Consider the following 24,775-nt stretch of genomic DNA (forward strand, 5'->3'; position numbering starts at 1 on the left):
GCCAAAAACATTGGAAAGAGAACCAAAAACAAAAAAAATCTTTCTTGACTGATGTTACCAGTGAAGTTGATATTTACCTACACACAGTCATCCAGAGAGGAATGCAAAGGTGCTCCTGTTGCAGTGAATAAAAATTAATTGTAATTGATAAAACTGTGATAGTGCCGTAATACCAATGTGAATATACAATGTGCAAGTTGTTTAGAAAGTACGTGGAAGAGTCGAGAAAAGCCAGGGGAAAGTGGTGATTCCAGGCCCAGGACTTAGGATGATCCAGCTGGCGAGTGACAAGCAGAAGCTGGGGCGGGAACGGAGGCGGGGGGGAGGTGGCAGCATGGCAGGTGGCGTAGGTGGGGAAAGCGAGGCAGCATAACGTGGTCGTATTTTGTAAATATTGTAGTTTGATATTTAAGAGTCCGTGGGCTCTGGGTTCAAATCCTGGCTCTCCCAGATATAGCCGTGAAACTATAAGTAAGATGTTAAGTTTCATTTTCCCTACCTGAAAACGGAAGTTTAATATACTTTAAGGGTTTGGGGGGAAGATCAAATGAGCTAAGTCACCTAGTAGATATTCCATCAATGTTACATATTATGATCAGCTGGTCATGGAGACAGACTGAGTTATAGATGGTGGGGTGGTCTCAGAAGAATCTGAGAAGGCTGGTGGGGGCTAAATTGTGATGGGCCTTGTATGCCATGCAGAATAACTTGAACTTGATCCTATAGTCACTGGGAAATTCTTACAGGTTCTGGAGCACGGAACTAAGCCAACGACGGCATCCTTAGTTGTCAAAGCCTACGGGCACCTTTCCTATGTGATCCTTGGCACTGCTGCTTTCTTTCTTCAAGCTTTTAACTTAATCTAGCAGATGCCATTTTTTCCTTGCTTCGTTCCTATTTTAAGTCTTGTCTCCTTCCAAGGCTTCCTCAGGCTTGCCGAATGCAATTGTGATCACTATCCTTATTAAAATCTGTAAGTGGCTTCCCATCCCTGCAGTCACACTGTAGATGGCATAAAGGAGACTTGGTGTCCACATTCCTGCGGAATCACCTAGGACCACGTTTTCTGTGCCATCACGTGGATTCCGCCCTCTGATCCTATCACACGGAACTGCTGGGAGTTCCTCAGCTTCATTTCGACTTTTTGATTCTGTGATTTTGCAGGTGCTGGTTCCTCTCCCTTGGAAATCTATTCCCTTTGTCTATTTGACTTATGGTTTTAATTTGTTCTTTAGGACTTCACTGAATGGCCCACGATATCCTCACCTCTTTATTTTCAAGATCGACATCCTTGTGCTCACTCATTAAACAAAGGAATAACAATTTGTCAGATTTTTGTCTTTATATCACTGGTGAATGTTCTCCAGAAGGGACTAATTTATCGTTTCCCTATGATCAGAGACATGCTGTTAGGCACATTCCATTTCATAAAATCATGAAGCATTATTTCAGGGGACGTTAACTATCATCCTTGAGTTACGTTGTTTTCAGACTACAGTTGGCATGGTGTGTGGGGCTGAGAATGGGCCAGAAATAATGGAAGCCCAGGTATAATGTGAAATTTTTTACATTGGATTGGACTACTGTTTTGGTTATCACCCTGGATAAGATTTTCAATTATTAAAATACATCCACTTTAGGACTGCAAGGTGCTAGAAGATTTTTATGACCTAGGAGTGACAGGGAAGTGAGGGCCCATGCCATGCCACATATGTCACCCAGGGAAAGAGAAAGAAAGAAGCACTAGGGCAACTTAAAACAGGAGTCATGAGAAAGGATCACATGGTTTTCTGCATTAATCCTGATGAGTCCGGCATGTTCAATAAAATAATGTTATTTGCCCCTGTCTACAACTGAAGTAGGCTGAGAGGGCGGCCCAACGTCTCCCCATTTCTTACTGAGTCTGGACTCACTCTAAAAGAAGGGACTGAAGTTTTGGCTTCTTGCTGTGCTGCATTTGGTAATAATATGCTCCTACAGAATGAACGAAGGCTCAGCTAAACATTTCTTAGAAGTTTTGCAAAATTTCCTTCTCATCCTCAATAGCGGTGAAAGTTCATCAACAAAGGTATTTGCCGAAGTTTGTGCACTTCTGAAAAATTAAAATACCCATGTAAGTATCAATAGGGTTAAGCAGCCCAAGATTTCTCCTCAATGGAAAATTAGGCAGTTATTAGAAATGAGATTTCTACAGTGATAAAAATGTTGAAAAATACTATGTACCCATAGTATAATTGCAATCATATTAAAAACCCTTAAATTAATGACTGTATAAAAGTGTTGTTTCTATTGGGGTGTTAGAATTATGATGTTTGAGCTTCTTTCTACTTTTCTGTGTTTTCCGGATATTTATTCCTTCTTTTCTGCCTCCTTCCTTCCCTCTCTCCCTTTCTCCCTCCCTTCCTTCCTTCTTTCCTTCCTTCCTTCCTTCCTTCCTTCCTTCCTTCCTTCCTTCCTTCCTTCCTCCCTCCCTCCCTCCCTCCCTCCCTGTTTATTATTATTTAACACAGCACCTATTCTGTGTTAGGGCTTCTTCCCAGCCCTGGGAAGCCAAAGTAAGCAAAACAGACACCAATTCCAAATCTGATTTTGTGGCAGGTTAGAGAATGAATTGGAGAGAAGTAGAGAAGGGAGAACCAGCAGGAGGCCATGATACCAAACCCAGGACAAAGATGATGGAAGCTTGCTCTACATCAGTTGCTCTGCCTCCTTTCTTCTTAGAAAGGAGTTCCATAACCCCTTAGTGACTTTACTCTCTTATTTTGCCCTGCCCAACTCCTTTCTCCACTTTTAAATAGTACTATTCCTACCTGCCGACACCATAGGATATATTGATATATTATTTGTCTATTTGTTTATTGTTGTCTTTCTTCCATAGGATATAAGCATGAAATAGGGTCTATTTTGTTCCCTGTTGTATTATTGTCATTTAGAAACATGTACATCTGGAACACAGAAGAGTTTTAATAAATATCATCTGAATGATTAGATGAATGATTGCTAAATCTGTATCCTTGGCTTCGGCATCTCTCCTAGCTCCAAATTTGTATTTCCCATGCCTAGTAACCCTTTAAAGTGTATCCTGAGTATACTTTGAACTCCAGATATTCAAAGCCCCTTATGATCAGCCTTCTTCCCCAGCCAAATGTGCTTCTTGTGGAATCCTTTCTATTAAGGTCATTTCTTTGTCTCTCAAGTCTTCAACTCAGCACCTATATTCCTTTGTGACCATATCCTCAGAGAGAGAAGGCGGCAGGTAGATCTGGGGGTTATTCCAGGATTCAGGTGTGAAGGATTTTACCTTGGGTAGGCGTGCTGTAACACTATAATAGAGAGGTGACAGCTCACATTCTTTCCACTGGTATTCTAATGCATTTGCTCGTTCTGTCTTGTCTGATTGAAGAAGTAAATATGCATCCATTGGGGTTTTCTGACCTGGTCTTTATATTAAAATAGCATATTCTCTATTTGATTAAACGTGCTTACTTGTTCTAAGTAGGGAAAGTCCCACATGACTTACAGCACTTTACCTTTTAAATATGGTTAGAAGCAAGGGGGTGGAACAGCTGGCCATTCTGTGTATTTATTACTGATAATAAGTTCTGAGTAATATTTTTGGGGAGGAGGGGAAGAAGAGGTCATTCACTGAAAGCCGGTAATTAATACCATCGTTTGGGTCAACATTAAAATTTAATTATATTCAAAGTAAACAAGAAGCACACACAGGCTTTGGATTGCCTTGATAGATGTTGCTTTTTTCCCCCCTTTACAATGTGTCTCATCCATGCCTATGAGAAGTAAGCAGAGGAAAGTATTGATGTTCTCTAAAGCTTCATCAAACCACATACACTTTAGAATTACAAAGCAACGTTAATTACTTTGAGCACATCTCTTCACCTCTTCTTTATTTAAGTGATTTTTTTTATTAAAACATGAACTTCTTGATGTTAGTGGTTATGTTTTATTTATCCTTATATCCGCAGTGTATACCACAATGGAGTCCAAAATTTCAGAGTTCTGCTAGCAGCCTATTCTAAAGTCTGTTCTCTGAGAGTCAAAATAGAAGTACCCAGATTGGTCACTGTCCCCTGGAGCCAGTTCACTGTTATTTGGCACTACCCGAGCAACTCTTACCAATTTCCTTCTTTTAGAATCCGTGTATGTCCTATCACCAAGGAGCATAGAAATAAGGAATAAAGCTCTGCGAGCATGCAGGCGTGGCAGGGCGTGGCCTGGATGGCGGGGGCGTGGCATAGAGGGGGCGGGGCCTGGAGCGGGGCGGGGCCTTGAGGGGAGGGGCGGGGCCTCCGCTAACGGTCCCTGTGGGCGGGCGCGTGCCCGCGGGCGCCTCCGGGGCCCTTGGCGGCCGGGAGCGCGCCGCCACCGCCTCCGCCTTGCCCCTCCCGCGCGGCCGCGGCTTCCTCTCGCGTTTCCCCCTCGGCTCCGGCAGCTGCTCTGGGGGCTGCGGCTGAGCCCAGCCGGGGCGGCGCCCGCCTGCGCCATGAGGAGCCCGCCTTCCAGGCCCGCGCCCGGCCTCGCGGTGCAGCGGGGCTGGCCGTGACCGGGCGCCCGCGTGCTGGGGCGGACGCGGGCCCGCGGCGAGGACGCCGGCGATGGGGGACAGGTAACGCCGCCCCGCGGGGCCGAGGGCCGCGAGGGCCCCTGCGACCGAGACCCCGGGCGACAGGGCGCGCGCAGGGTGGGCGCGGGTCCCCACGTGGCCCCCGCTGAGGGTCTTTTTGCCTTTCACACAGGTGGCTCCGGGTGACCGTCCTCCCCGGCTGCGTGGGCTGCAGGACCGTGGCCGTTCTGGAGTCCTGGACCGTGCGTGACCTCAAGGAGCGCATCTTGGCTGAGACCGGCTTCCCGGTGTCGGAGCAGCGGCTGTGGCTCGGCGACAGGGAGGTACGGCTCGCCTGTCCCCTCTGCTCTGTAGGACGAAGGGCCTGCCGCCTGCACCGAGGGTTTTAGCACATCAGTTTGCTGGGCGGCAGGCTCGCTGATAGTGAAACTGAACGGATTTTATTCACGTGTCCTGGAAGACAGATGCGCATTTCATGGTCAGCTCGAAATGCTTTGTAAATAGGGTCCTATCGTTAGTTGTGAATTTTATTGATTTACCACTGCAGCTGTGGATTCCCCCTGCCCCATTTTGTCTGCATCTTCACTTCCTGAAATTAAGATACTTTTTTGATGGGCATTATAGTCAAAGGGTTTTTTTTTTTTTTTTTGGTTTCCTTTGAGATCATTGAAGTGACTTAATCATTACTCATATTTTTCTAATGTGTTATACTGAAACACTGGTAAATACCTTTACCTTTTATGTCTCAGAAGTTTCCCTCCAGTTTGAGTCACAGAAATTTAGGACTGAAAGGATCTTAAGACATACTTTAACATAGAAAGCAATTATTTTGAGGAGTAAGTTTATATTATAACTTCTAAGGTGCAAATGAATGACTTAGGATAATAGGAGTATTTCATACGGTCACATACTTTAAAATTGGGGAATATACTACAATTTTCTTAAAGGAGGAGTTACAGGGAGACATTTTACTGAAGATCAACTTATTTTACCCTAATAAGTATCTTACTTTTTATATGATAAAAGAACATTATTTCTAGGATTTAAGAGATCGAAAAAGAGCTGAACAGATATACACAAGGAATACTTGAGCCGTACAGAAGGACATTTTAAGTATTAGATTTTTTGCCACCCAGTACAAATACTGGCAAAGTACTTGGTACCAGTGATTTTTAATCCTTCTATGTAATCTTGACCTTTGTGTACCTGGGTCCACTCCTAGTCTTTTGCTCACTTAGACCCAGAGATCCTATTAATCTCCGGGGATCATTTCTTACCAGTTCTCCAAGGTGTTTGGTGGCACGCAGACAGTGACTTGACTGAAAACTTTGGACAGAATTGAATAACAAAGCTCATCATTTTTATCTCTTTTTTTTCTGAGCCTACCTCTGTCTTTTAACCTTCCCGTTATACCCTCTTGGTTCTATACCCATTTATTTGGTTACTCCTCTGGTTCTGCTTTGTCAACTTGTCCCCAAATGTGGTTATACCTAAAGGCTCAGTGACTGGGCCTTGCCAGTAAAAACGTCTATGCAAAACTTTGGTTCCGATAGTGAGCATGGCAGTGGTGTGTCGAGTGTTTCGGGTTGAGTGGGTGTTTGGTGTCAGGGGTGTCTAGTTAGGAAACTTATGCTGGGATGAGGTAATGAGCTTCTGGACTACGATCGTAGAGGTGATGCTGAAAGGAAAGGATGTACAGAATACTTTGTAAAAGACAAATGTGCCAATTTGGTACCAAATGGCTATGCGGGGGCAGCCGGGTGTGGGAGAGGGTTAAATGTAGGATAATGCGGAAGACTTGCCAAGGATGTTCATGAACCTTGAGTCAGATCAGGAAAATAATGGTTCAATTAGCAGAGATAAACAAGTCCAGATGGGGATCTAATTTTGGAGGCAAGGTTGTGATCAGTTTGCTTTCATATGTAGTTCAGCCAATGGCAGAACATAAAAGAAGCAAGCATCCAGGAAAATGCACAAAGGAGTAGGTGACCTAGGTCCTACTTCCTGTGCCGTCAGTGGATAACAGGCCAAATTAATTGATGTTCAAATCTGCTATCCTTTTTCTAATAGGAATGGGATTCTAACCCATTCTAAGGTCTCTGCTGTGTAAGAGTCTACATGGAGAGTGATGGGCCAGGGGCAGCTACAGACCTACAACCGAAGCTTAAGCGATAGAGGTCAGGGCTGGAGATGTAATTTTGCAAAGTAACTTGCTCAGCACATTTCTCCTTCTGTTCTTTGAAAGTGCATTGGGAACTTGATTAACATATATTGAGCAGCTACGTACTACACCGTTGTAGATCTTTCGCATATATCATATCATTTGCTACTCGAAACAGCACCATGAGCTAGTTCTTACTACTCCATTTTATAGACCAGTGATGGTCAGATTCAGAGATGAAGTGTCAGATCAGGATTTGAACCCAGGTCTGTCTGATTCCAGAGTTTATGGACAGTCTACAGTTCCACATCACAGGGAATGTGTCAGGGTGTCAATAATAAAAAAGGTAAATTCTTTTACATTTAACAGAGAAGAAGAGCTTACTCCACTAACAATGAACTTTAAAGTCAAGGATGGAGCTCACCCAGAAAACATGCAAAGGGCACAATTCTGATTCAGAGAGGACAGGCTTGTGACTTCTGAACTGGTGAATTTAGTAATGCTAATGTGTGACATTAGAAGAGGTCACCTTTGGATAAGCAGATCTTTCACAGAAATGGTCTTCTTTTCCTTTTTAATTTAATGCTGCTCAGAACCTTTTAGATTTGAATTATTGGCAAGAGTTCTAAATATCTTAGGGTAAGCAGGAAATGAAAGCCATGGACATCTCCTGGCCACTCATGGTTTCTGCTGGTGTTGGGCATTGTCAGCAGTAGGCACTTAGTCCTCAGGCTGTCTGCGTCACCTGCCATCCTCTTCCTACTGTCTGTCTTTTGCTTTCCTTGGCCTGGAAGTGGGATGTGTAAGTTCTTCACTTTACTTCCTGTCCCGTGCAGAGATTGAACTATTTGTGATAGTGGCGCATCTTTCTGATCCTTTTTCCTGATCTGTACCAAACACGCTTGAGCCTAGAACCAGGTCTGAAGTATCACTTAACTTTCCTGTCTCTTAATTGATCAAAAATGTCTTCCCTGTTCGCTCTTGAATCTTGAGAACCTCTTTATGTCCTTGACAACTGAAAGAAGGAAGAAGTGTTGTGAGATCCAGATTGCAATTAATATTGTATTGTTTGTTTAATAATTTAGAGTTATTTCATAGTGAATGAAAATGAGCATCTCCTAGGTTTTTAAGGGGAGCTGAGACTGGCATGGACAGAGACCCATATGTCGAAATTATTTTATAATCACTTTTAAAAAAATAAAATACAAAGCCTAAAATGGGCAACTTTGAAGATTTCATTGCCTCTGGAGATAAAAAGGGCCTATGTTACTCTGCTTGGTTGGAGTGATTTAGGGTCCAGGAAAGAGTGAGGCCCAAGCAAAATCCCCAACCCTTGGCACGCTCAGGAGGAGGAAGCAGATAGCACTCCTGAGGTTATCTGTGCTGCTCGATTTCTCTGGGAGAACCACTTCCCTGTGAATTGGCCAGTGACAGCAGTCTACCAAACACTCATCGTGAGGCTCACATAGCCAGTTACATCTGTCCTTACTAACCTGGTTCTGCTCCATGTCTTCTCCCTTGTCAGGTCCTCTTGAAGACCTGGAAACGTCTTCCTGCGTTACAGTTTTTCTTCCTCACTTCCTGTCTTCCTTCCTTTAAATGTACCTTAGCCGTACTGATTTGGACTAGTAATCCTTGGCTCATACATGGCTCTCTTTTAGTAACTAATTAATTAATTAGAATAGAATGAACAACCATGATGACATCATCCAACCAGAGAACTAGAACACTGTCGATAGTCTGTATTTATCTCTGTGCTTCTTCTCCCCAACCTGTGTGCCTTTCTCTTCCCTTACCCCATTGTGTTTATTATTCTGTTGCCTTTTTTGTAGTTGTTTTGATAGCATTGTCATAAGTGTGTGTATGTGTATGTATGCATATGTACGTTCGTATATATGTGCATGTGTGTGTGTGTGTAACCTAAATGTGTACCCTAAATATACTATTTACTTTTATTTGTTTATGAATTTTATAAGAAGTTTTTTATTCTATATGTAGTCACCTGGAATTAACTTTTCTCACTCAATATCATGTTATGAATATTCACCCAAATTTATGTGCAGTTTCGTTAATTCATTTATTGCTGTATAATATTCCACTGTATCAAGATGTCATAGAATTTGGGTTTCCACATTTTCACTGTCAACAACAGTACTGCTATGATTGTTCTTATTTCTGTTTCCTGTGCAAGGAGTTTTTACAGGTTTGCTCTAAGATTCAGTGGAAATATGTACAGAACGCACTTTATAACTCAGACACTATAGAACAACATGTTCAGATTCGTATTTTAGAAATGGAGGCCAGAATGAGGATGATGTGCAGAAAGGAAGGAGACCAGACAGGGAGTGTCATAAAATCCAAGAGATGTGGAGAGTCCCAACAGCTGGGAAAGGAGAAGAGAAACAGGTGGACATGCTGGGACCAGAGGCCAACTGGACACGTGGTTTGGAGATAGAGGAATATTTCCCTGTGTTTTCCGTTAAAGTGACGAGGTAGAAGGTGCCGCTAGTGATGAGATGCAGATTGAAAAAGGCGAGAAGTAGGTGTTGGAGGCAAGCTGGCGAGGTCGCCTTTTGACAGGGCGAGCTTCAGGAACCTCGCAGGGTAGTGGACAGCTGGAAACCCTACATTTTTGACATGGTAAATGATGTCCTTCACACCCTGACGACAAAGCGCGTAAGGTACAAACAAAGGTGGTGGCTCGTCAGGTGAGCCTTTGAGTAATGTTTTGCAGACTGTTGACCTGTAAGGGGTCACTCCATAACAACACTTGGGAGTGGACCCCTGCGGGGAAGGTTGATCTAGCTTTGGATTATTTATCTTATTTTCCAAAACAGGCTCTCAATTATACTGCTCCCATGGGTCACGGTCTCACTCACATATTGTCTCCCGTCCTGGTGAGGAACAGGACAATCACCAAATGCAAAATGGACATCAGGGTGTTTGCTGGAAACCAGTTTCTGGGGGGTTGTAGACCAGAGCCGCTTCAGAGGCTGAGTCCTTATTTGTCCCCTCCTTTTGCGTCACACCTTTTTAAAGGTGGTGGCGTCTGTAGCAGTGATTCCCCAAGTGTACTTCTAGGAACAATATCCTGTAAGATGCTCTTTGAAAATAAAAAAATGTTCTGCAAAAATTCATGAAATGTTGCTTGGTATAATCCTCTGTAAGAAAGTTACAATACACATCAATATGTCAAATGCTCTAAAACCCAAATGACTCCAGCTAATTTAAAACATTTTTTATCTGCTACCGGTAACATCTCAGAGCTCTGTTCTGAGCAACACACTTTGGAAATGCTGATCAAAAGAATAATTTTGTTTATGTTGATGATCCTATTTCATCATAAAAATTTAAATAATTATAAGGCAGAAATGTGTGTAGATTTGTAATTATTGAAGAAAAAGCCCTTTAAATTAAAAAAAAAAAGTTTTACTGAATTTCTCTTATTTGAAATAGTCACTTCTCCAGAGCAACTTATTTCCTGATAAGAATAGTTAACAAGCATTGTTTCTTAATTGAAAAAAATTAAGGCGAAGTTTTGAATTTAGAATATTGGGAACGATATCGCTTTTCATACATTTTGTTTCTTTCTTTTTTCAGTTATCCGACTGGATCAAGTTTGGAGATCTGACTTTCAAAAATCGTCTTTTTGTAAAACTTCAATCAAAAGGCTTAAAAGGGGGAGGTATAATACTGACTTTACAGGAGTATATGCCACTTTTAGTTGAATAAAGATTATGTTTTGAAAATGAAATGAAAATATGTACCACTGGGATGCCGTGAGGGGCTATCGGGCAGAGGCCAGGGTGGTGGAGCTAGCGAGTTACAGGAACGTGCGGGGCAGCTGGGGTGTGGTCTCGGTGGGTGGTCGTACCAAAATGATGCAAATAAGTTTATAGTGATGATTTTGTTTTTGAAGCACAGATTTCTTTTTTACTTATATACAGATCTTTTTTTCTCTTCTGTGCTTCTGAGAAATCGCTTCCCTTCCTACTTCTCCCTATATGTTCCTGTCACCTGTTTGAAGGTAACTCAGTCAGTCAGTTCTAAGGATCTCCAGTGTAGGAAAGGCTGAAGGGTGTTCGAGCGGCACGGCCGTTGTGACCGTGACTGCTCAGTTTCCCAGCGGTCAGAGCCTCGGTGGAGGCTGAGGATAGTACAATGACCAGATCAGCACCACTGTCCCTGGCTTGTGATTCAGCAGCAAAGCACCACTTACCTCAGTCGTTTTGGAAAATAGCATCCTCCCCATGCTCTTTATTTTTGAATTAATAATGTTTTGTGACAGTATCTTTTTGAACATTTTTAAACAAACCGTAGCTGAATGAAAAATCTTGATATTTGATAAAATCTCAAAAATCTTGATATTTGATAAACTCTCAAAAATCTTGATATTTGACAAAATCTCAAAAATCTTGAGATTTGTTGCTGAGTCTGTTTAGTCAGATAGCTTTTCGTACCAGGGAGCTGGGGCGAAACATGAAGTTGTAACTCTTGTAATTTTACTGTCTTGGAACCACATCGGTAACAGGCCGTGGGATTTTTATTTTAGGTCGATTTGGTCAGACGACACCGCCACTTGTTGACTTTCTTAAGGACATTTTAAGAAGATACCCAGAGGGAGGGCAGATTCTTAAGGTAGGACACGTCTTGTGCACTTGTGTGAATTTACGTTGATAAAAATGAGGTGGCGTAAAATTTCTTAGAAGTCCTGTTAATGTTTACCCTTTTAAAAACTTCTGTCTGGATTTGCTGTACTTACCGCCCCCCACAGCTGCGGGGTCCTCCCTGCCTGGGCGGGGCGGGCAGAGAATGTGGTGCAGATGGGGGGCCTCACAGGCCGGAGCCCACGAAGCTGCGCTGTACGGTAACCACGCAGCGTCGCTCGAGGACACTTCTTGGTAATTTCATCTCATTATGCAATGTAATTTTATGAATTTCATGTAAAACATTGTGGAGGGTTGTTACAAACCAACCGACAACACAAACAAAATAAAACGAAACCCGCGTGTAGGTGGGTGCCATGGACACATGCTCATCTGACTCCTAGTTTGAGAGGTTGCTTTTTGGAGGAGTTTAATGAGGTAATTATTTTAGTTTTTTATATTTATTTACGATATATTCTTTTAGTTTGAATACGTTCCTTTAAAAATAAACTGAACAATCGTAAAAGAAAGCAACTATAGAAGTTATTACAAAGATGAGATTTTCTGTTTAAGCTTAATAGGAAACCTCCTTAATTGTAAAAGTAGTTCAGTTATTACACACTTTGCTTCTAAATAATTATTAGTGTTTATTACTTCCAATATCGTAGGCCTCATTGTATTTTCTACTTTAGAAGGTAAATTTTCAGAGAGGAAGGACAAGGTCAGTAGTCACACCTGGCTGGGTGCCGGTTGAGGACCGCAGCATCCTGTGGGATTTTAATGATGATGTGTTCTTGCAGAACAGGCATCCGCGGTTCACAGGAAATTCATGTAGAGGCCATTTTTATATTGAGGTATTGGGAAAGTGAAGCTCAGAAGAGTGTGGTTATTGGATTGTGATGGGAGTATGGGAAGGGGAATAGAATACATTTGAAACTCAGAGTGAGTCGGTAACGGAGAGGGTCTCATCACTTCAGAGGCGAGGGAGAGCCTACCTGGAGCGAGGCGGCTGTCGTGGGTAAGATCTCCGTACATTCTTGCAGGCAGCAAGCAGCTGGAGGTTGGGCCTTCCCCTGTGCTTACTGCACATGTCTGTGTGCTAGCCAGCACAATGTGACCTTTGTTCCTTGCATGTTTCAGTAGAATTTGACCATTTTCAGTTTAATAGGAATCAGAAATCACTTAGACTTAGAGCACCACGTTTTGTGATGTCTCCCGAAAGCCCCAGAGATACTTTGATGACATGCCCCAAATCACATGAAAATTGGCCCATTTATTGCCTCTCCTTCCCAGAATCAGTGTGAAAGAGATCCCCTGAGAAGAAGCATCCCGGCTTCTTTTTGCTCAACTTGATACTGGAACTTGGGGTTTTATCTTCAGTTTTCTTCATCTTGGCTCCTTGAAATACACATAAGTCACAAACAGATATCCAAATGAAAACGAGATCTAACGTGCTGTCATTTTGTAAGATAACATTGTATTTTCCTACCCTTTAGTTCTTATTTCTGTCTTTTATATTGTAATACCCTCACGTAAGATTGCTAATTTTTAGGGATTCTGTTAGACTAAATACAATAAGACTAGGTTTAAAATCCTATGAGAAAGAGGCAGTTGTATTAATAGGAATTTATAGCTGATAAGGAGGTAGATGAGGACATGGGTCAAATGTGCACGTTTAGGGTGCACAGCAGCAGGTGGATGATGCTCCCCGACCTTTCCACGTGCACCGGCAAACCACCAAGCACGTCATCTGCTCGCAGGTCCAGCTCTTCCGTTCTGCATCCTTCCCTTACTCAGTCTCAGGGGCGTCTCACTTCGCGTGGGCACTGCCACCTTTCTGCTGGGACAGAGGCTTTGCTGTCGGCCCTGGTGTCGTAGCAGCGTAAACTCTTCAGAGCTTGCCTGTTCCTATCCCCTGGTTTAGTGATGCCACGGTGCTGGGAAAGTAAAAAAAAAGTTCTCAAAGATAGAGGTTCGTGAGTATAATTATACAGGGCGAATTATTGTGTTTTTAAAGACCTATTCATTTAAAATACAGCCGCTCGATTTGGTCTAAGTCACAGCTCATCCAGCTAATTGTCGTGTGCTGGCTTTTTTGTACTATAGACAAGGTCCAGAATTAACTAGGGATGATACCTCTGAAGTTCATTTCAAGTTCTGACGATTATAGTGTTGGCTGTAGGAGCTGGGCTCTTTCTTAGTTCAGAGTGTGGAGCTTCCTATGTGACTTCGGTCAGTGTGTCGAGTGATTGCGGTTTTTTGAGGCTACCGATGGGGGTACCAGTCCTGTAGGCTGCCCTTCCCTGTCTGCATTACAGGGGTGTGACTGCCCATTCAGCCCCCCACTCATCATCCACCATGCAGTGTAACTACCTTTTTAATGAAAGGGGTGCCAGTCCTGACCCTCAGGAAACTTTCAGAGTAGTACAGGAGAAGGCTGTTCTATCGCACGTTCTCAGGAACGCAGCATACTGTGCTGATCAGTACACACAGACCGATGCATTTTTTTCTAAGACAAGGTAAGTTTAGTGAGTGAATGATAAATAAAGGTCTTTTTTTTTTGAGTAACTGCTCGAGAATGAGGTACTCATGCCAGATGGCAGAACAATCTATGCAGCTTTTGGAAATGGAGTGATTTATTTTGCTTGAAGGCTTTGGGTAGATTGTAAATAATCACTGTAACCAGCCTCTGGATTTGTATTTAGAGACCAAGAGATAACAAGTTGAAAACCGCATTTTTAAGTATATGTAAATGAAGGACTCGTGATCTTTTCAGCAGTACCCTCATGTTTGTGACAGTTACTTTCAGTAGTGTCCTCACCAGATCTGAAAAGATAACGACACAAGTAGTGGGTTTCCTTTACTTTAATGTGATTACTTTTAAATGTTATAGGTAAATACAAAGATGGGCAGTAGTTCACTGCATTTCTAAATGTCATTTTGGTATATTTCTTGCTTAGGAATTAATTCAGAATGCGGAAGATGCTGGGGCCACGGAAGTTAAATTTTTATATGATGAGACTCAGTATGGAACGGAGACCCTTTGGTCCAAAGATATGGCGCAATATCAGGGTAAGAATCAATGTTAAGGAACGAGTTTTATGTCCTAACAGGTGATTTTTAGTGATCTACAATACTCTATTTAATGACTAGTCTGAGTACCACTTGGACTTCGCTTCTCGGCATATTCCATTCTGCTTCTTCAGATGTTTTTCTCAGTTTTCGATTGGTAGCTGTCTGCTAGTTGGTGTTTTTAGGAAACAAAGAAAAGAGTTCTGGAAGCTTAAAGAAACGAGCAGTGTCAATGCAGCTGACAGTAGAGATTTGAGCGGTGTGGGTTCACTTACATGCAGATTCTTTTCAAAATCAAGCAGTCGGCCCCCTGTATCCTCGGGTTTCACATCCTCAGATTCAAGCAACTGAGGATCAAAAACAGCATTTTCGATCCAGTTGGGAATCTGTGAATGCAGAGGGCCAACTGTGCATTGTTCTGCGTCATCTTATGTGAGGGACTTGATCGAGCCTCTTTGGATTTTGGGGTGTGTGTGTGTGTGTGTGTGTGTGTGTGTGTGTGTGAACAATCCCCTGCATATACCAAGGGATGACTGAAGTTTTGGGGGAGTCAAAAGTAATACACGGATTTTCAACCTTGGGGGCTGTTACCCCTAACCCCACATCACCCAAAGGCCAGCTGTATCTCAGCCTCTGGTCCTTTTTAGCCATCTTGTGAGTGTTTTATATCATTGGCAAGACAAAGGGACACCTTTTCCATATATGTAACACTTCTCTGCATTTGGAAAGACATTAGAGGCTATGCTTTTTTGTGCTATTTTCTGCTTTCAGAGTACCCTTGAAGTATTTTAGAGAAATTTGGGGTGGGATGAGAAATTCTGAAGGGGAAAGAGGAATAAGGGAGATGAAAGAAAGACAGTGAAAAGCGCCATGACCTAAACAGACTCCCGATGTCTCAGTCCTAGTCTCTGAAGGGTTGTATTGAAAAGAACTTTTGCAACTTTTGCTGCAGCTTCAGAGTCAGCAGGATGGTAGCAAATGACTGTCCGCGTCAGACAGTTATCGAGGAAAAGGAGCATTAGTTCAGATTTTCCGGGTCTTAGTTTTCAAGAGTATAAGTCGTATATTTTTAAAAAGATGTTTTATGATTTAGGAGAGTAATCAACATTATTGTTAAATATTTAAATATTAAATGTATAGCGTTTTTTTTTATGGGAGATCTATTTATTCCTAGGTCAAATTCGTGGTATGAAAGTTGCAATTTTTTATCCTATTAAGAGATGCTCTGAGACATAAACCACGTCAGGAGGTTTTCATTCTGGCCCTGACCCCTGCCGCCTCTCTGACCTTGGCAGGACGAGAGGGCTGAGCCAGTCAGGTCTCTTGATTCTTAGATTCCCTGATTTAATGTGACTGTTTCGAAAGATACCGGGTGTGGTCGTGAGGGGCATTGGTTTAAGCCACAGTTCCACACTTGCTACCTTGTTGTGTGTCTCCTTGGACACTGGCAAGTCAAGTGGTGGCCCTGACCTCGCACTTACTCAGTGTGAGTAAGCAGATCGCTGAGCCTTGCTCAATTCCAGTCTGTTCACCCGAAAAATGGTAATAACAAGATCTACCTGCCAGTTATTTTGAGGATTAGGTGAGGGCGTACCTGCGATGATGTTTTACGTCTGGTGTCGCCCCGATGCTGGTTAGTGGTGGGCCCTAGAGAACCACAGAAGGGAGACTGAGGGTCCTCCAGTGATTCGCTTCCGAATTCCCCCCGCTGCTGTGACTCCTTGCTTCCAGCCTCGGCTTCACCGCGTTAAAAAAAACACTTGAAACGAGATGCAGCCAAGTTTGTGTGTAAGTATACTTAGAGATGGAACCTTTAAAGTGACACCAGATTAGCCAGTTTAAAATAAACTCAGTCACAAAAAAGTGGGTGAAAATGATCTTCAGTATCTATCTGTTGAGGGCTCTACGTGCTCTTACATGTTTGAGAATATCTTTCTCTCGTGTTCAGATATGAATGTTGTCTTTGTTGGTATCATCTGGGATTACAGTTCTTCCCCCTTTATTGATACCTAGTTTTGCCGGTGAGAACTCGAGTTCATCTTTTTTTGGTTCTTTTTTATATAATCAGTTGACAAAGGCTCAGTTTGTCAAGTCAGTTGCAGAAGAATAAGAGATCCTACACCGTTTCACACTTTACCGAGGATTCCAGGGATGTGGTTAGTTAAGAGACAGACACAGTAAAGGCAGCGAGGCTCAGACTCCCAGCACCTCCTCCCAGGTCCCTTCATGCTGTGGTGGGACACACCTTGGCCCAGATTCAACAGCAGTGGCCCCTCAGTGGTGCGTGCAGGCCTTCACTTTCACAGGTGGAGCTGTGTCAGTCATAAAACGGGTTCATGTTCTTCTCTGATAATTACAGAGCTTGGGACATTTTCAGGGAATTATGCCTCATCTCTAAATTCAAGGTTCATTTACAATAAGCCACTTTCTAAAAGCAGCCACTGGATCAGGTCTCTTCTAGTAAATACTATTAGCCTGTTTGCCTAGAAATCTGTTAGCAGCGTGTTTACACGACAGTTTGGCTGGGTTCTCGCTCTTTCTTGGGTATTCACATCTAGAAGGAGAGAATAGATTGGAGGCCTGTCACTCACCCTTTCCTTCCCAGATGACTTTGTTTTTACTTCATCATGTTTATTCTTTTCTTACCTCAAAACCAAGAGCGCATCCTTTCGATCGGGCTAGATGTGGAGTATTTTAAAATCAATCTCAGTGATGGAGGCAGCGATTCAGTAGTTGGAGCACAGGCAAAATATACAGCTTTCTCCTCATTCCAGGATGACTATGATCAGAATAATATCTTGATTAAAAGCCTTAAATAATCACTAGACTCTACCCGCTAGATGCAGAAGCCAGTTGAGAAGGCTGCCTCCAGCTGTCCCTCACCCAGCTCCGTGTGGGCCGAGGTGGCCGTGTGTGTGTGCACTGCCCGGTCCTGGTGCCGATGAGGAGAGGGCTCCGACAGCTGGTGGGTGGGACAGGGGCCACTTACAAGATGTCCCTCACCTGTCCCTTCTCTCGGGGTTGCAGTGAGGTACAGGACAGGAAATAGCCGTCTTCACATGGCAAGTGGGGATGTGGAGAGGAAATGCTTTTTCATGGGAAACACTTCTTTATCTGAATTTGTGAAAAAAACTTCGTTGTTTTGTAGTTTAACACGTGTTTTATAAAAGTCAGGCAGCAGAAGGTCGGCTCTCTGGTTTTCTGGCCAACAGTGAGAAGGAAGGTGGGTCTTCTGCGGGCTGGCCGCTCTGCTTCAATGCTGGCTGCCTGGCTACCTGGCTACCTGGCTACCTGGCTACCTGGCATGCCCCCTGCTGGATTGTCCACTGCTTGCTAACATGCCATTTTTTAACCAGCTGTGGTTAGCTGCTTGGTAATAAGTTATTTATCTTATTAATATTCCTGTAATGTTTATTTTATTAGGAATAAAGATGAACCGTACCATACATTAGCAATGAGTCTAACAACAGTAATATCTGACTTTTTGGGTGTCTTCTCTGAGCTGGGTGCGGAGCTGAGCCCCTCACTTGTATCACCTCACTTGATGCTCAGCTCTTCATTGTGGTTAGATGCTGTTCTTGTCCTGTTCTGCAGATGAGGAAGCTGGGCCTTACTAACTAGTTTGCCTAAAGTGATGCAGTTTGTAATGGTAGAGCTGGGTCTGAAATCCATACTTGCCTGGCCCAGAATCCACTCTCACCACTGTGTTTTTCTGGCAGTCTTAGCTATTTTCATATCCCTACTTTGACTCTTTTGCACATACCATTCACGCCATTTTTGTAAAATAACCCATGGCCAACACCCCCATATCTGTGCTTGAATTTATAGGAGCAGAAGAGGCTCCTGGGTGCTGGCATGTTCTCTACAATTTACGTGGGTGGAGGCTACACAGGTTCTTTCACTTTGAAAGAATTCATCAAGCTGTAGACTTGAAACTATACTTCATTGTATACTTCAGTAACTTTATCAAATAAAAATGTTAATTATTTTTATAATATGATGAGTTACTACAGGTGAACATATAAGCATATTCAAAGACTATTAGAGATTCTGAAGATAAATCTCAAAAAGTGGAGTTCTAAAAAATAGTTTGTACAGAATTATAACTTTTTAAAGGAATTACATTGGAGACAGAGTGATGTTATTCTGAAGTGCTTATTTAAAAATTTGTCACGTTAATAATTTTAAAAAATCATATAAGTAATGCCTTGTATAGAAAAATCCAGAGGCTACCAAAAGCAAACACTTACCAGGTAATTATTAAATTTATTAAGGGATTATTGTTCACCTTTTGAAGTAATATATTTATTAAGTTTTCTTCAGATAGTAAACCTACTTAGTACATTTATAGGTAACCCCATTTGCAAAAGAAAATTTGAATATGCTATTTAGGAACAAATTTTACAAAGTAGTACACTGTGATTAATTTCCTTGTTTGCCCTTGTTTTGAGGTGTTTAAGTACCATAAGACCCTTAAGTTTTCCTTTTTGATTTTTGACCAACAAAGCTATATTTCTTCTGGTCATTTTTACCATTAACTCGTGTTTTTATTTTTATTATGAAAACAATCAGAATTATAATGCAGAATTCAGTCATTCCATTCATGTCTTTACATCTTCCCACCCAATGAGCAACTTTTAGAGGAAGTTCTTGGAAGGCTGGTGGACACGTTGGACACGTTGGACACCCTGGTGCCCTTCTAAGTATGCGTGTGTGCGTTTTGACCCCCAGGGGCAGCCCTCTACGTCTACAACAACGCAGTTTTCACCCCGGAAGACTGGCACGGCATTCAGGAAATCGCAAGAAGCAGGAAGAAGGATGACCCTTTGAAGGTCGGAAGATTTGGAATTGGGTTTAATTCTGTCTATCACATAACAGGTATAGTATTAGGCTTTTCAGTCCTGATATTGAAAATTATGTTAGCCTGTAGTTTGTAACTTACTTGATTAACTTCTAAGATGATGTTGTTTTAAGAGGCATCTTTTCTAAATTCTTTGTCAGTAGCAAGGAGTATGTCAATGAAATATCAGTGTGTCTTGCATTTTTAAGTTACCATGGTGACTACACCAAAGCTTCATCATGCGATGCTAAAAATGTCATCGTGAACAGTAGAATCAGTGTAATATATTGAGCCATTTTATATGGGGTCGGAAACGTAGCTCTTGAAATGCTTGCACCAAATTGTTACTCTAAGAGATTTTCCACTGAAAACGTTTGAGTCAGATGAACTGATTCTGACCGATTTTCTTGTTTATGATTTTAAATGTGAGGTTAAAGAGAAAGCTGTAATATCCAGTGTTATTGAATAACTGACTGACTGAGGGTCTTTGAGGTGATTCTGACTTCTCTGCATTTTCCTCATAAAAATTTTGCTATACTTAAACTTATGAGCATTTTAATAATTACTTTGAAATCGCATTTCGAATCTAGAAAGAATGAGGTTTCTGGTTCAGAGTTAGAGTAGAAGTACTTGAAACTCAGTGTAGACATCTCTAAGAGCACATGGCCGTTCTTCCAGAATCAAAGCTCTTACTGTTTACTACCAATAAAGATTTTTTTCTTATTGAATTAGTCCTTGCTATGGTTTAGTTTCAAACTGTTTTTGCATTTAGACTTGTAGGAGAAGGAGAGATTGAGCTGGCAGAGCTACACCCGGGTGGCTGTATAATTTATTGTTCACACTGGGACACTCGTGAGAGTGAAGAGGGTGGTGTCAGTCTCAGACAACTGGCCTAAATTGGGACTGCCCTGGGTGAGTGGGCCATAGGGTCACCCTCACCATAGCCCAGTTTTACTAAGCCCTTTTTTAAATTGCATTTACATTATAATACTATCACATAATACTGTATTAAGTAATATTACATAATAGTTATGTTGAATCATGTATTCCAACATTCATAACTATTATATGTGATATGAACGTTCATGTGTTCATTTGCAGATTACACCTCAGGTCTGCGACATGCGATATGGGGGCACATGTGGATTGCATAAGCATGGGGACTGTTGTACAGGGATGTGTTTAGTTAGAGCCCGGCCGACTGCCAGCATCTGCATCTTGCTCTGGATTTGTTCCCCATTTGAGAATGAGCTCATTTATGTGGGACAGTATTAATGAGTGCTGTTCTGTAATCTGAGGATTTGCAAAGGTCACAGGTCATGCTTTAAAATTGTCAGGTGTTGTCTCCCTGGCATAATTTCAGAGCAGGGACTCTGAGCACTGTCAACGGATGGGAGTGGCTTAGGTCACGTTGCAGACTGATTTAGTGGCTGGGTTGGGGGACGTAACGTTTCCTCCTTAAAATACCCGGGAGCTTAGGAGTTGGTTGTGACAGCTGGCTTGCCGCTGGTGACCGGAACATCAAAGGTGGACTTCACTGAAGTTGCATTTTCATGAGGTCAGGTGGTATCGTCAGCATGCGAGGCAAAACATCAAAATTCCCCTCGGGAAGTCCTTGGAAAGGCACTGTGGTGGAGAGTTTCTCGTAATACAGTGCACCTGACATGTCTGGTTTCTCCTCAGTGTTTATCACTTTGTGCTTCGAGCCCCCGGAGCACTTGGTGTCAGGTTTGGGGCCATGCTGCGCAAAAACGGGTCTGGAAGCAGCACACTAAGGTTCGGCGAGCCAGACGCCCCCAGCCTGAGGGCTTCCACTCAGAGAGGCCTGGGACAAACGCCCCCGAAGGGGCTCGTCTCACACTCACTGGAGGGCGGATGCTGGCTGGGCGACACGTGGCAGAACCACCTGCGTTGCCGTTTCTCTGCCCTTCCTTCAGAGAGTCTGCTGCCCAGGGTTTCATTCGGAGCAGAGGCTACAGCTCTGTCAAGTTTAATCGGTTCACATGGCTGTGGGCGCTGACTATAAATATCCAAATACTCTGTGTATTTTAATTGTTTAATAAGTTTGAAGATATATCTTAGGTTCTCACACTAATCATGTAAAGTCTCTGCCTCATACTTATTGAATAAAAAGAGCTAAATTTAGGTGTTTTTTAAGATCTACTTGAGAGTTATGGCTCATGCTTTTTTTTATGTGTAATATTTTGATAGTAATCAGACATTGAAATTGTAATTATAATTGTTCATTAAATTTCAGAGTCGATTGTGAGTGTTGAATTTTTCCTTACAGATGTTCCTTGCATCTTTAGCGGTGACCAGATTGGGATGTTAGATCCTCATCAGACACTTTTTGGTCCACATGAATCAGGTCAATGTTGGAACCTCAAAGATGACAGCAAAGAAATTAGTGAACTTTCAGACCAGTTTGCTCCCTTTATTGGCATTTTTGGAAGCACGAAGGAAACGTTTATAAATGGCAGTTTTCCAGGAACATTCTTCCGTTTCCCTCTTCGCCTGCAGCCTTCCCAGCTGAGCAGTAACCTCTACAATAAGCAGAAGGTTCTCGAGTTGTTTGACTCTTTCAGGGCTGATGCGGACACGGTGCTGCTCTTTCTGAAAAGCGTGCAGGACGTCTCCTTACATGTCCGAGAGGCCGATGGAGCAGAGAAGCTGGTGTTTCGAGTGACGGCTAGTGAGGATAAGGCGCTGAAGCAGGAGCGGCCGCATTCCGTCAAGGTTCTGGGGACTGCTATAAGTAACTACTGCAAAAAGATCCCAAGCGACAGCATAACCTGTGTGACGTATCACATAAATATAGCTTTAGAAGACGAGAGCGCTAAGGACAGACAGCAGACGTCCTGGTTGGTGTGCAACAGTGTGGGCGGCCGAGGGATTAGCGGCAAACTGGACTCCTTAGCCGATGAACTGAAGTTCGTGCCCATCATCGGGATCGCCATGTGTTTATCAGGCGGAGGCGACGAAGAAAAAGGAGCCGTGTCTGATTTCGCAGGCAAAGCGTTCTGTTTCCTGCCGCTGCCGCCGGGCGAGGAGAGCCAGACGGGCCTCCCGGTCCACGTCAGCGGCTTCTTCGGCCTCACGGACAACCGCAGAAGCATCAAGTGGAGGGAGCTGGACCAGTGGCGGGACCCAGCGGCCGTGTGGAACGAGTCTCTGGTCAGGGATGTCGTCCCGAAGGCCTATGCCACCCTCATCTTCGACTCCATCAGACGCTTGGAGGCACAGAGGGGCGCCGACGCGCCGCTGTCGGTGGACGCGGTGTACCGGCTGTGGCCCGACGTGAGCCGGGTGCGGGCGCGCTGGCGGCCGGCGCTGCAGCCGCTGTTCGCCGATCTGCTGCAGGGCGCCGTGCTGCGCGCGCTGGGCGGCCGCTGGGTGCGGCTGGAGCAGGCCCGCTTCTCCGACCTGGACGAGCGCTCGGAGCGCGCGCGCGCCGTGCTCGGCTACCTGCGCGGCGCCGGCGAGCAGGTCGTCAGGGTCCCGGCGCACCTGGCCGCCGCCGTCCAGCTGGCCGCCCCCAGCGACAGGCCGCCGAGGACCGTGACGCCCGCGTGGGTGCGGCAGGTGCTGCGCAAGGCCGCGCCCCAGGGGGGCGCCGCGGAGAAGCTTCACCTGCTAGATTTCGTGCTTTCCGACCGGGCCTACAGCGAGCTGCTCGGCCTGGAGCTGCTGCCCTTGCAGAACGGAAGCTTTGCTCCCTTCTCCTCGTCTGTGTCGGACCAGGACGTCGTTTACATCACCTCAGAAGACTACCCAAGGTACAGTGCCCAGAGCGCGTGCACTCGGAGGGGCCTCCCGCCCCGCCACCTGGCCACCTCGCAGGCCACCTCGCAGGCGCGCCGGGCCCTGCCAGGGTTACAGCCCTTACTGTGAGCTGCATCAGTTTCCAATTAGACTTTTATCGTTAGGAAGACTTTTGCAGAAATGCTTCCTTAACATACAAAACAATACATTTTTATATCCTAAAGCAAAAAATACTCAGGTCTTAATCAGTTAAAAAGTTATCCAAGCAGACGTTTTTCTTTGCAATTTTAATGAAAGAACTCTGAAAATAATGGTTATAAAGTGCTAATAACTAAACTTAGTTGATAATTATTTTTATGAAATTTAAATGAATTAAAATCAAGTATTAAGTCTTTATAACTGAGGGTGTGTATTATTTCAGAAAAAATATTAACTTTATTCTGAAATGTTTAGACTTTCTGGATTTGGACGTGGTGCACAGTGTTCTCACACTTTACAGCAAAGCCTTGTTAATATTTGATCAAAAAGTATTACAGTGTGATTCGATGTGTGCATTATGATTTATGTAAAACAGTACACTTAACTGGCTTGAAATTATTGGATTTCGTTATCTTAAAATTGTTAGAAGACTATAATTGCTGTGTTCCTTTCTCTTTATAGGTCCCTTTTCCCAGGTCTCGAAGGAAAATTGATTTTAGATAACTTGAAGCCTCACCTCCTAGCTGCTTTAAAGGAAGCTGCCCAAACCCGAGGTATATCGGTTGTTTTTTTGTTTTAAAAACCTATTTGTAAAATATAAAGTTATTATAAGTTTTCTGTTAAGTCGAACCAATATGGAATTGCCAGTAGTTACCATTTTAGACCTGTAAGTCAACAATTTCATATGGTTCAACCTAATGTAATTATTATTACATTTTTAAGATGGTTCAGTAATGGATTCTGATATCTAGAATGTGACAGTATATTATGCGACGTTGTATTTAAAATCTCGGCACGGCGGTGTACATTCATGGAAGTAGTTTCTTATGCCTGCTCAGTGCTTTACTTTCAGTTCTTTCCCAATTCTTGCCTCATTTGAGCCCCAGCCTCATGACTTGCAGTGCAGTAGTGAGGACAGCTGTCGTCTCACATCACACAGATGAGGAGAGAAAGGTTAAGTTCAGGGTCATCAGCTCACCTGTGCATGGAGCTCAGGTCTTCCACCTGCCAGCCTTGTGCCGTTGCCGCTACCACCCTGCCCTCCCCAGTTTTCTGTGGTTGTGCTAGGTAATCTTCAGGGAAATGCAGAAGAGAAACTGAATTCTGCAGCAGTGTCAGCAAAGGAGATTCCTGGGGTCTTAGCAAAGGATGGTGTCCTTTATTGAGAATTCTTTTTAAGAAAACACAGAATGGTTTGGGGGGGGGGAAATCACCATGGTTCTAAGTTTAATACTATCTGCAGCTTTTTTGCAAGTATTCTTTCCCTCGTAAGACTCTCAAAACATCCTTTCCTTGAACTTTTTCTAAGTTAGATATTGGCCTGAAAATTCCGTATTTGTTAAGGTTATAAAGCATATACTTTGTGATGTGCCTTTTAGAGCATATGCTGTTTTCTTTTCAAGGATAAAGGGAATGTCACTAATAATCATACATCTTTATTCATTTAAATATAAGTGAAAAGAATTGGAATGGGGGAGGAAATTAAGGCAAAAGTGAGATTCAAAGAAAATGAC

General features: G+C 43.3%; 1 protein-coding gene across 3 annotated transcripts in view; it reads left to right on the forward strand.

Annotated features, from left to right (window-relative positions):
- The window catches only part of SACS (sacsin molecular chaperone), a 78,677-nt gene that overhangs the window by 30,516 nt on the left and 23,386 nt on the right, over positions 1-24,775 (forward strand). For 2 of the 3 annotated variants that reach the window (XM_036228466.1, XM_016162657.2), the window contains exons 3-9: positions 4,755-4,905; positions 10,344-10,428; positions 11,296-11,381; positions 14,350-14,461; positions 19,193-19,339; positions 21,592-23,077; positions 23,724-23,815. In XM_036228466.1, coding sequence (XP_036084359.1) covers positions 4,755-4,905; positions 10,344-10,428; positions 11,296-11,381; positions 14,350-14,461; positions 19,193-19,339; positions 21,592-23,077; positions 23,724-23,815 — 2,159 coding nt within the window. Of the gene's footprint in view, positions 1-4,484; positions 4,625-4,754; positions 4,906-10,343; positions 10,429-11,295; positions 11,382-14,349; positions 14,462-19,192; positions 19,340-21,591; positions 23,078-23,723; positions 23,816-24,775 lie in introns of those variants that run through there. The other variant, XM_036228467.1, reaches the window with a different exon arrangement.

Source organism: Rousettus aegyptiacus, unplaced genomic scaffold (assembly GCF_014176215.1).
Source record: "Rousettus aegyptiacus isolate mRouAeg1 unplaced genomic scaffold, mRouAeg1.p scaffold_m13_p_11, whole genome shotgun sequence".
NCBI lineage: Eukaryota > Metazoa > Chordata > Mammalia > Chiroptera > Pteropodidae > Rousettus > Rousettus aegyptiacus.